The 13,049-nt window shown below is 40.6% G+C and overlaps 1 protein-coding gene across 1 annotated transcript in view; it reads left to right on the forward strand.

Annotated features, from left to right (window-relative positions):
* The first annotated feature begins 1,209 nt into the window (after window positions 1–1,209).
* Window positions 1,210–13,049, forward strand: part of LOC118557953 — a 56,198-nt gene continuing 44,358 nt past the window's right edge. The window contains exons 1-2 of the mRNA XM_036128480.1: window positions 1,210–1,223; window positions 3,226–3,489. Coding sequence (XP_035984373.1) covers window positions 1,210–1,223; window positions 3,226–3,489 — 278 coding nt within the window. The remainder of the gene's footprint in view (window positions 1,224–3,225; window positions 3,490–13,049) is intronic.

The raw sequence follows: 13,049 nt of genomic DNA on the forward strand, positions 1-13,049 counted from the left end.
CCTAACATGTTTTGTTTTATATTCACTCCCTATAATTAAGAATTTACTCAAAATGAAATTAGTTTTTTTAATACAATGGTAAAATTATATTATTTCCTATAGTTACTTTTTTCATTTTTATTACAGGTATGACAGTCTGCCTCTGCAGTTGTGGATGGTTGTCCTTCTCAGTGAAGTGGAGAAAGAACATATTGTAACATTACTGCATCTGTGTAAAAACCACCTGCATCTTCCAGTTGTCGGTAAAAAACAGCTTTTTGAAAGAGCTGTGAAAGTCACACAGAGGGCAGCAAAGGTCAATGTCTGTGTCTACTGGGCTCAAGGAGGTACGGTCTGCAGCAGTCTGTATGAATTCCTGTTCCAGGCACTGCCAAACCTCAGTAATCTCAGGTAAGAGAAACATTTCTCTGTATTTTTATCTGTCAAAACCTGTGGATCCAAGTGCAGGAATGTGGAATGAGTACAGTGATGTTTTCTAAAAAAATAAAATAAAAATTAAATGAAGTAAATCACAGGATGAAAACCAGCAGTGCATGGAAGCATGAAGGAAAGTAACAGGTACATAGAAGTTGAATTGAAGGATCTGACAGTAAATTGAAAACAAGAACCTAAATAGCAGGTAAAACATGACTGATATTTGTGTGATAGGAAGATAAAGGTGGGCTGAATGACTTCAAATATAGTAATCATAAATGACTATAGGAAATAGGAAAATAGAAGGAGAGACACTAACATGAAGTTGAACACAGATATACAAAAAAAAACAACAACTTAGAGATCAAGAGAGAACCCACCCCCATCCACCAAAGGTCCGATACCAAACGGCCTCAAAGAGACCACAAAAAACAAAAGAACAACTCCAACTGGGTGGGATGCGGCAGAGCTCAGAAGAAAGGCAAGGACCTGAAAAACCAAACTACATCAGAGTTAAGACAACGTAGAGGTCGTCCTGAGGTGCGCAGAGTTAAGGTGGACGTTGGATCCAAAAAAAAGAATGTTTGAGACCTTTGCTTGAGGGTGTGGCTGTAGGTAGAGGAGCCCTGTAAGGTAGGAACCTTGAACACCTAGAACCTTGAAGACCTGCATTGGTAAAGGAGGTCTGAAGGCAAGCCAGGGTACTGAGAGAATGTACAAAGAACCCTGCCTCGAGGTTCAGCTGGGACCACGGAGTACCAAAGGACAACCTCAGCAGGGGGCCTGGCAGGAGACATGCACGGACCATGGTGAGGCTCTGAATACTGGTCCATCTGACATTGGGTTCCACAAAGTAGCTAAAAAGAAAAAAATGTTGGAAATGAGGCATTTTGCACCTGGTCTATGTAGAGACCAGGTGCAAAATGCCCAGAAAAATAATATAATTTGTAAGTTCCATGGATCTTGTAGTTCAAGCTTTTTCCAGAAATTTGTTAAGCATCACAAGTCTTGAAAAAAAATCTCAGCTCCACAAAAAATTAGCATGAGAGGTCTGTTGAAAAACGTTAAGATCTTAAACTATATTTAGCAGACAAATCTAATCCTCCTTTAATACTGATTTTCGCTTGACATCACCCAAGGCTTCTGTGTGTATTTTAAGATTTTCCACAGTCCTTTGCACTTTCATGATATCGAGAAGTTTCTCAGAGGTATGAGACACCAGGTTATTCATAAATCATCACTTCTGTGTTCTTCTTGTTACAGAAGTATTTAATCCCCTTTACAGCTGCATTGCATAATAATAACATTTGTGGACTTGTGGCTCATCGCACGTCATTGTTGTTTCCCTTTCTCTGGGAAAGTGGGGGGCACTTCTCTGTAATATCAACCAGTTCTCTTTATCTAGTTGTGGAATTCTTTCTTGATCGTTTGACAGCTATTTTTTGCATAAGCTTGTCAAAGTTTTCTGAGGTGAAGGGAGGCATCTTGTGCTGATTAGCTGATATTTGCTGGTCAAAGGGGAAAAAATAAAAATAAAACAGGTACATCTTTGAGTCACTAATTTAAAGTAGTTTGTCCAAAATGTCTGTATTTGTGGCTAGAGAATAAAAAGATAAAGCAAGAAAAAATGCAAGTAAACAAGCAAGGAGCACAAGAAAAAAGCATCCATGTACATGGAGAACAGAAGTCCCTTTGTGCTGGTCTTTCACATATGACTCCAATAAAATAGCTATGTTTATGGTTGTAATGTTACAAAATATGGAAAAGTCCAACGAGTATAAATACTTTTGCAACCCACCTATGTGGACAACAAGACAGGATCGGAAACTTCAACATGAAAACATTTAAACAGAATTAACCCAGCTCAGATGTCGAACCAAGAAACTAACGTGGAAACTGAAAGATTTCTCCCTTGATACGATGAAAACACAATAAAACTAACAAGCAGTGTTTGTTTTCATTGATTTGGACTCAAAGTCATGTAAAATAAATGAAATACAAAAAGCCATAATTTCTCCCAAATTGGCATAGAAAATGATTAACAGCAGGATGTCCAGGTAGCTGTCTTGTGGCTTCATGCAGACGGGCCAATGTCTGGATGTTCAATGATGAAATGGCTGACTAATCATTTCTATGTTTCATTAGGTCTCATGTAAACAAGATCATTTTCTTTCCATTAAAAGAAGCTGAAATAGAGGCTACAGGCTGGTTTTATTAGTATAAGAAGCAATATGTGGTTGCTTTTATGCAGCTCAGACCAAATCATCACTAAATGTTTCCTTCTTGTTGTTCTAGGTTTTATCCTCAGAGATCAGGTCTTCCTGAACAAACCAGGTTCTTAGTGAATCTGTTCTGTGCAGCAGCAGAGAGACAACAGCAGACAGGAGAGAAGATGCTGCAGCTGTTAGCATCAGTCTGCAGATATGAACCATTCCTTTTAGATTCTAGTAGAAAATATCGTCTTGACTTCCTGCTGGATCTGTACTCCCAGATGAAGGACCGTGAGACTAAAACAGGTCTGAGTCTCCTTCCATCATTACAGTCAGTTTTCCAGTCAGCTCCTGCAGACTGGACCATAAACCTCTCAGAGAGAAAGACCTCCATCCTCCTGGAAGTGCTGAGACTCCAACCAGAGAAGAAACCAGTGATGCTGACAGGCTGCTCACAGGAAGAGAGTGAAGTGAGGAGATTCCTACAGTGTCTGCCTTATATCTCACAGCTCTGGTACAGTATTGTTTTATTTAACATTATTATTTAATACAGTTTTTTTTTACATATGTGTGATATGTCATTTGTTTCTCTGTCTCTCAGCTGTGCTCCAGGGTTCTTCCAGAGTGTCTGTTCCTCCATATCAGTGAGATCCAGAGAGGAGGTCCACCAGCTGGTGTCTCTGCTGCAGCTCCTGGACTTCAACCTGCTGCTAACAGGAGAGTTACGCAGGAAAACCTGCAGATCTGTGAGCAGAGTTCTCCGACTGTGTGGATCTAAAGTGATTCTGGTCCTCAAAGCCAACAAGATGTCTGCCAGAGGAGCGTCGGTCCTCTTTGGCTCTACAACACACCTCCACAGTCTCAGGCAGGAACCTCCTTTTCACCACTAATCTGCAGTCGTGTTGAACCATCAGTTCTTGATCGTATTAAGATTCTGTGTCTGTTTCCTATTCCATTTCACCACGGCCCGTCTCACCCGCTCCGAGGATTTGGTCGCAAAGGAAGAAACAATTTTCAAACACTAAACACTTATAACATACTTATAACATGTATATTTATTTCATTTTGGAATTCCAAAAAGGGAGACAGCACTTACGAACTTTACCATCGACCTCATGTAGCCTATTACCCCCCGAAGTGTCCTTTGCACGGTTTTAAGTAGTGATGGGTCCAGCAACACCGATGCGTCGGCGCATGCGTCGAGCTCGTAGAGCAAAACCCGTGTCAATGTCTATGGCGCGTATTGCTATGGGAAAGTCATGTGACTGATACAGGAACTGTTTTGAACTGACTGACGCGCCAAACTGTTTCTGTTCCCTCTAAACTTCGCGCGTGTGCATTTGCGCACAGCATCTGGATTCAGCGCACACAGCAAAGCTCTGCTGCGCAGAAAATAATATCCAAGCTGAACTGTAAACAAAATAATAATAAACCAAATTTTTTTTAACCATTTTGCAACTCTGGTGTGATGGTGTACAACGGCCCCGCTCAGTGAGCGCAAGGTGCTGATCGGAGCGCACCACTGATGGATGGGTTCTGCAACGCCTTTATGGTTGGGCGGGTTGCTCTGTGCGTCTTTGTTCTGAGCGTCGTTTCAAACGGCTGATCTACACTGAGTAGAAAGCTGCTACTCTGAGCAGTTCTTCCTCCCTTTGTCATACTCAGCATATCCGATTTCAGAACAGATATTAGTCAGGTAACTAAACACAGCGCCTGATCAACCATTGAACGTGAGCATGAGCATGAAAAAAAGCCCGATCACTGGAACTCAAAAAACGTGATTCACCATGGCAATGACAGGAAATAAGCTTGGAAGTGCAAATGTCCTGCGAGTAGAATTAGAAATATTTAAAGGGGGGCCCCGCCCCCGTCGCGGGGGCGGGGCGCCCCTGAGGCCTCTGGCCCTCAGGGCCCATGGCCGGGACCACTTCAGCGGGGCTAGCTGCCGGCGGAGCCCACGGGCTCGTCCCCGCGGCTCTTGAGGGCGTCGGCATTGCGGTGGCTGGGGGATTTCCTCGGGGTCGTCTCTGCTCCTTCCCTGGGGGGGGGGGGTTGCAGATATCCTGTGTCGGCCCCTCCTGGGCGACCTGCTTTAGGGACCCCTTTGGGAGTCCGGGGTTACGGGTCCCCTGACGCCTGCCTCTGTGCTCGGGGAAGGTGGGTCTTCGGTTCTCCACAATCACTATCAAGCTATTTCTGGATAATCTTCACCTAAACTAGTGCACTCTCACATCTCCCACAGGTGCTGGGTCCCAGGTATTAAGTGTTCACTTATATACAGTAATCTTATAATTTATTTATTTATTTATTAGGCACCCGCCTATGCATTGAAAATGCATGGCGGAGGCCTTATGTTATGCACCCAATAAGGATTTCTTTATTAGGCGCCCGCCTATGCATTGAAAATGCATGGCGGAGGCCTTATGTTATGCACCCAATAAGGATTTCTTTATTATTATTAGGCGCCCGCCTATGCATTGAAAATGCATGGCGGAGGCCTTATGCTATGCACCTAATAAGGGTTTCTTTATTATTAGGCGCCCGCCTATGCATTGAAAATGCATGGCGGAGGCCTTATGCTATGCACCTAATAAGGGTTTCTTTATTATTATTAGGCGCCCGCCTATGCATTGAAAATGCATGGCGGAGGCCTTATGTTATGCACCTAATAAGGATTTCTTTATTATTAGGCGCCCGCCTATGCATTGAAAATGCATGGCGGAGGCCTTATGCTATGCACCTAATAAGAGTTTCTTTATTATTATTATTATTAGGCGCCCGCCTATGCATTGAAAATGCATGGCGGAGGCCTTATGCTATGCACCTAATAAGGATTTCTTTATTATTAGGCGCCCGCCTATGCATTGAAAATGCATGGCGGAGGCCTTATGTTATGCACCTAATAAGGATTTCTTTATTATTATTGTTTATTAATATTCCGTCACCGTTAATACAGCCCGAACCGTAGGCTGTACCCCCACAAACTATATATCAAAACGTGCGTCTCGACGCCGCGATCAGGGCTTTTTGTACTTGACGCCGTTTCGACTTACAGTTGGAACAGAATTCGCAAAAAACACTTCTTAACACAATTGACCTCTCAATAATGCTCGGCTGAGCACGACACTGGTGTTTTGGTCGAGTGGGTTAGGTGTCGGGCTGCGAAGCAGAAGATTGAAAGTTCGAATCCAAGATGTGCCAATTTTAGAGAATTACATTTTCACCCAATATTTCATTTCCCTTTGGCTTTAAAAAACGATTTTTCAATTTAAATCAATACAGTTCACCTCATGCCTTTAACTTCTTTATTCACATATTTTATTTTTTCATGCTACATGCTACATTGAAGTATTTAATCATGTTTTAATAACACCAATTTTCCATGCTGCTTCGATGCAGACCTTCTCCTGTTGGCTGTTGGCTCATTAGCAGCCTCATTTGTTGTGGTCTGTTGTCATTCACACAGAACAATAAACCGTGCCAGCCGACACGAGTTTTACAAACAGCAAAGCTTTGTCTTAAGCAGAAACGTGCCTCTACTCCGCGCTGCGTTCTCAGACCAGTGTGATGCATTCCCGAGCGTCAGAAAGCTATGGTGCATTCAGGAACATGGGACATTTCTAATTTACAATAATGTTTTTTTTACAAGTAACAATTAAATAACTTGAACAACTGGTATAAATGAATGATGATAAAGGAATTTATTTAACATGTTTTGGGACAGTTTGTATTCAGACGTTTTAAGAAAACATTAAAGTATTTTATGTATTGTTTAATAATGTATTTTATTAATACTTAATCTCCTCCTTTTCCTGTCAAATCCTTCCTTCAAGCATTTCGCTGACTCTCCCTATTATTGTAAACTTTGTAATGTAACGAGAGTTCGGGGACATCCTACAATCAGGCTTAGGCTACTGGAGGACATCAGGGCCAGTTTTTCTCACTCTACTGATTTCTACTGTTCTACAGTTTTGCATTGCATTGCATTGAAATGAAAGTCACATTTCCTGCCACAGTTGTTTGCTGCTTCTCCACCGAAGCCAGGCCTGCAAGCTCTCCACCATCAGCCATCACTTATCAGTTACCCTCCTTCACTGCCTCGAATTTTAGTCATACTCAAAAACTTCTAGCTGAAAGAATAATTAATTTCATTATTATTCTGTTTAAATATCCAGTCATATTCACTGAATTAGAACATCTTTTTAGAATGTTTTTTAGTCTGAAAATGACTAGTACCTTTTGAAATTAACCTTAATGCAGGTACCAAACTTGTCCTTAAACCACAATAATTGTATTTATTTTACTACTATAATGTACTATTTTAATCTTAAATCTTATTTTCATTAGTTGGGATGGCTGCCAGCACAACACTGCATTATGTCCTCGTGACAGAAATCATCGCTAGAAAAATGCATTATCATCATTCAACAATGATTACTGAAAAAGACGTACTTCGTTCCTGCAGTTCCTATACTGTCCACGAGTGGCGCTGTGTGAGCAGACAACATGCAGTACTCTTTGAGTTCCGGGTCAGAGGTGAACTCCTCCGTCTTGTGGCTGCTATTGCTTGCTGTGCTGTGCTGTGCTGCCGTTTTTCCTAAATTACTGAAGGATATTGTTGAATCAAGTCCAATTTACCCAGACGAAGGGTGTTCCATTGGGTGTTTTCCTTGCAACTACGTGACGGTGAGTCGTTTATTTAATGTCGGTTTTATATTATGGTAGAAATGCGGTGGCAAGGCTACACGGCACTGAGGGATGGAAGAGCTGCGTGAAGCTGACACCCCACCCACAGAAAAAACTCCGTTAAATAGACGGAATGGTTAGTGCTTCGCTTGTGCAGGTTTGTGCCGTTAAAATTACCGTTTGTGCTGTTTTGGTTTTGAAGATATTAAAGAATATTTGTTAAGGTCATCCAGAATTCACCATCTCCCCATTTTGCTTCGAATCCGATCAAACTGGGCTACTTTTTTAGTGCTTCGTTTGTGCAGGTTTGTGCCGTTAAAATTATTGTTTGTGCTGCTTTGGTTTCGGAGATATTATGAATTTTAATTTCAACCGATGACGTCATCCCAGCCCGCCGCTTCAAAATAAAGTGCTACGGTAAATCATATGTTATTGCCATCACTGGAAAAAACGTAAGTCTTTTTAATATATTTCTACTGATAAATCAGTAACATTACTATGAAGTTGTGTCATCTACCAAGCCCCCCCCCCCTACAGCATTCTTATAAAATGATTTATATATTCCTGCTTATTGGCAAAGATCTCTTGGGACACATGTTTTTGTTTGTTTTTTTAGTTTCCTGACTGAGGGGAGAGGCTGGAACAGTCTCTGTGCAGGATGGCTGGCGTCCTTAATGATGTTCTTCATTTGTGTAAAAAGATGTGGTCAGATCTACCGTTTGGTCTCAACACTTTTCTCAAGAAAGCAGTTATTAATTTTATATTTTTCTTTTATCATGCAAGTTGTTTTAGCTGCTATTGTAAAATGTGTGTTATATTGTTTTGTACTTTATTCCTGAATAAATATTGCGATTTATTTTGTCTCATTTAAAGAACTTTACTTTAGATAGCAATGTCAAGTGACATTGCCAAAAAAGGCATTTCATTTATTAGAATGTTCAACTGTTTTCATAAAGTCTATTTTTCCTAATCAGAAGTGTTTATTCTTCTTCGAGAGTATAATGTTTATAACATTTTCAAACAATAACTTGGTTATAGTTGATCTTAGTAGTCATAGTTCATTACTCCTCTGAATTAATTAGAATAGCAAACCTTTATTGCTCTACAATAGGGAGATTTGGGGGTGTCTGCACCTAACAAAAGGGCAATTAAAGTATACAGGCTTATATAACGCAGAAAACATACCCAAACTAAAATCAATAACAGAAAAACTGCAAAAAATAAATCACACTGGTCAGCCTATAAAGTATAACAACATTAAAATTCATAATATCTCCGAAACCATAGTAGCACAAACGTTAATTTTAACGGCACAAAGATGCACAAACACAGCACTAAAGAAGTTGACCACTCTGGTTTGCTTTGGCTCCAGCTCAGCACCAGCAAAGGAATAACAATGTAGCGCTTTATTTTGCAGCGGCGACCTGTGGTGACGTCACCGGCCGGAATTAAAACTTATATTATCTGCGAAACCAAAGCAGCATAAACGCTAATTTTAACGCCACAAACCTGCACAAACGAAGCACTAAAGAAGTTGACCAGCTTGGTTGGATTCAAAGCAAAATGATGGGATGGTGAACTCTAGATGAACTTAACAAATATTCTTTAATATCTTCAAAACCAAAACAGCACAAACGCTAATTTTAACGGCACAAATGTGCACAAACCAAGCACTAACCATTCCGTCTATTTAACTGAGTTTTTTCTGTGAGTGGGGTGTCAGCATCTGACACATGGCCTTTGGTGAGCTTTGGTGACATTAAGTATTGGCACCCTTTTTGAGGAACTTCCCAGTACAGGATTTGGACCAAACTAACAGAGTACAATCACCCGGTGATACTGGACACAACCATAGACATATATAAAGAGTAGACCCCGCATCGACCGCTCTCGCCTATAGGCGCTGACGAGATTTAGGGGCGCCATCTTGGGGCGGTCGACAACTCCGCTCAGTCTAATGTGTTAACCAGGTGCAGAATCAATTTTAATCAACTATAACTCGTTTAATGTTGAACTAATTTTCACATTTGTTTAGCTTAAAACTTTAAAACTATAGCTATTATAACAAATGGTCCAGTGCGTTTAAATAATCTTAGTGGGGTTAAAAGTAATAGAATATTCTGACATGATGTATGTATGTTTCAAAACACAGCCACGCACACATTGTTTATAATTTTTTTATTGCTATATAAACAAACACATTTGTACATGTACATATGTACATATACTTCCCAAAAAGAACCCGTGATGGGCGAAATCTGTAAAGTAGTAACCTTTATTTTTTTACAATTATTATATACAATTAAATACACTATAGCAGGGGTCACTAATTAAAAATCAGCGGGGTCCGAATAACAAAAATCAACAACCAGTAAAGGTCCGGACACATTTTTAATTACAATCCGTTACTTCAAACAGTATTTAACACTAAAATAAAATGTTTATGCATCCACCTTGTACATTGACTTTTTAAACAAAAAAAAACCAACATAAAAATAGAACGTTTTTCTATTTTAAAATCCAAAGTGCTTTTTGATTTAGCTTTTTTTTTCCTAAAAAGTAGCCAGCAGCAACAACCCTAACTGACAAAGCTCTTTGGCTAATTTGTATCACGTGCATCCTGGTGCTTGACGCTCAGGAGGGCTTTGCCATATTAACAAGAGAAGCGCGCAAGTGAAGTTAGCACAGGGGTTGAAACAAAAATAATGTTTGACTGAAAGATTTTTCTCGCCAACCCATATATTCCCGGGGCCGTGGACCTCATGCTGCATTAGTTGGCTCACTTGCTTAGTGTGCAAAGTCAACCAAATCTGGTACTTTTAAAATATCCATTGAAAATTCCTGTATCTCTGCCACCTTTCAGCTTTAGAGCCTTTGTGTCATCCTGGACAGCCTCTCCATCACTTTCCACATCCACATCATCATCTGGGTTACTTTCATCTATGCAGCATCAAGTTCTTCCTTCACACTTTTGACAAACTGGTCCACGGTCCACTTTACAATCCCAGCTCCCTTTCCTCCCTGTCTTCCGGAAAACCTCCATAAACTGCAACTGGTTCAGTGGACAGCAGCTTCATCATTACATCATCTCCTTAACACCTGTACATCAACTCCACTGGCTCCCTGTCACATTCAATATATAAACCAATATTATGATCATACAAGGCCAAACACAGCCTTAGAAATGCAGGACACATCATCAACACTATCATGATACAATACATTTTAATTTGACACAGATTGCAGTGGACAATAATAAGTCTCTGCTTTGCCCGTTATGCTCACCAATTAATCATTACAGTTTATAAAAAGGCATGATTTAACTTTTTTGAAGTTTAATAAAATGGTTATATTTTAGCCCAGTGACTGGAGACCTGTCCAGGATGAACCCTGTGTCCGCGCTCCACTTTAACTTCATAACAAAAACTCTCTGAGAATCGCCTTTCTCTGGCCTCACCCAGTTAGAACCCGTTCTCCAGTCCATGTTGTAGCTGCAGTTTATTTGTTTTATCTTTTTGATGTAGTTTTCTTAACAATTCTGTAAGCACCAAAATCCTTGTCACTTTATTTAGTGTTCTGGAGCGCAGCTGCTCCTCAGGTGATCACTGCTGCATACTGACAGCAGATGCAGCTCTGCCTTCTTTGTTTCTGAACAGCGCAGGGTTTTTTTTTTCTTCTTTTACTTTTTCCGAATCAAACCCAGTCAAATGCGGGACATTGTTTCACTTTCCGACTCTTCTTCTTCAAGGGTCATGCTAAATTAGCCTGAGCTAGCGCGTTACTCTTCTTTGTGTTTTAAATAAAACATAATAGCGAATCACGAGGAGATGCCTGGTTGGTCGCCGCGTTTATCAGCGAGGGAATAAACGCTGACAGGCGACGTGGCCACAGGTGGAAATAACTCATTGATTGACTGCAGGAGCAGCGACAGAAACACTTACCGAGGGAAGTTGTTGTCAGCTGCTGAACTTTCTGACCTGCTGGTCAGAAAGTTGCATTAATCCAAAGAAAACCTTTGACCACCGCTACTCTCATTCATACCATCTGTGGCCAGTTTAAAACGCTCTCCCAAAAGTTAAAATGATTGAACACCGATAAACCTCAGACTGGCAATGTTCGCTTTGCAAAGACCCGCCCTACTCTCTTTCTGATTGGCTAATGTCCCGGCTCTGCCAGGTTTAATTGGTTGATAGCAGCTTCAGATTAAAACCTTGAATAAAAAGTCTAGACGGGACTTTTTGCGCTCAATTTCCAAATGACGGAAATCCGTCGCAGCGACGGAGAACTTATACCCCTGAGTTAGACACTGTCGTTGGACATGCAGTAATATATAAATGTTTTAAATCAGGTTGGGTCCGGATTAGCCAGCAGGTGGGTCCGGATCCGGACCCCGGTCCGCTAATCCGTGACCTCTGCACTATAGTATATTGAAACCATAGAACAAAACCTTTTTACCGGCCCAAGCATTTGTTTAACAAATGAAAGTACTATATAAACGTTTTTTTTATTATTATTTACAAATAAGCTGTAAAATAATAATTTTAATCAATACGAACTGAAGGCTTCAAATTGCGGAGATCAGCGTGGCCCACCGCGACCCGAGTCATTGGATTAGAACGGGAGAAAATTAAAAATTATTATAAAAAAAATACAAAGTACAGTAGGACAAATAGTGACTCGTGTGTATTTCACTGCTCTTTTGACTGAGGCGCTGCATCCGTGACTCCGCTCTGTAGCGTTTTTTTCTTCTAAAGCCCGCGGTGCAGGTGAGTTGTTTTTTTTTTTGGGAGAAGAACACATTTTTATTGGTAGTTGTCACTCTTTTTTTCAAAAAAGATTCTTATAAACCGACACGCCACCTGATGAGAACTGTAATGAACGGCTCATCAATGCAAATCCGTGAAGCAGCGAGACCGTGAAAGGTGAACCGCAATATAGCGAGGGTTCACTATATATATATATATATATATATATATATATATATATATATATATATATATATATATATATATATATGGTGTTTATTCACTAATGTCTAACAACAACTTTGTATCTCCTAGTATTAGAAAACTTACATTCTGATCAAAAATATAAACAATGTCTTTTCATCTTGCTTGTGAAAAGTTATCCCTCGAGCCCTGACATAAATAATCCATCGATTTAAACAAAAATGAGCCGCACAGTGCTGAGGCATCATTAGTGTGTCAGCTTGTATCAGCAGGATTAGGTATCAAGTCGACCGCCCCAAGGTGGCGCCCGTAATTCCTGCGCAGCGACAGTCAATGCGGGGTCTACTCTTATATTATGTCTATGGACACAACCATGTTAGCGGCTAACGCTTAGCATGTTGCTTACCGGAAGTAGCTCTAGGAAGGTCTCACCAACTTCTGCTTCACAGAGTTTGTACTTCCTTTAGTAGTTTGTAATGCCTTTAACATTTTTATTCACATATTTCATTTTTTCATGTTACTTTGAAGTATTTAATCATGTTTTAATAACACCAATTTTCCATGCTGCTTGGATGCAGACCTTCTCCTGTCGACTGTTTTTTTTGGGGAGGCTTAGTTGCTAAAGGAGGCCGATCTGACACATGGCCTTTGGTGAGCTTTGGTGACATTAAGTATTGGCACCCTTTTTGAGGAACTTCCCAGTACAGGATTTGGACCAAACTAACAGAGTACAATCACCCGGTGATACTGGACACAACCATGTTAGCAGCTAACGCTTAACATGTTGCTA

Source organism: Fundulus heteroclitus, chromosome 24, assembly GCF_011125445.2.
Source record: "Fundulus heteroclitus isolate FHET01 chromosome 24, MU-UCD_Fhet_4.1, whole genome shotgun sequence".
NCBI classification, from domain to species: domain Eukaryota; kingdom Metazoa; phylum Chordata; class Actinopteri; order Cyprinodontiformes; family Fundulidae; genus Fundulus; species Fundulus heteroclitus.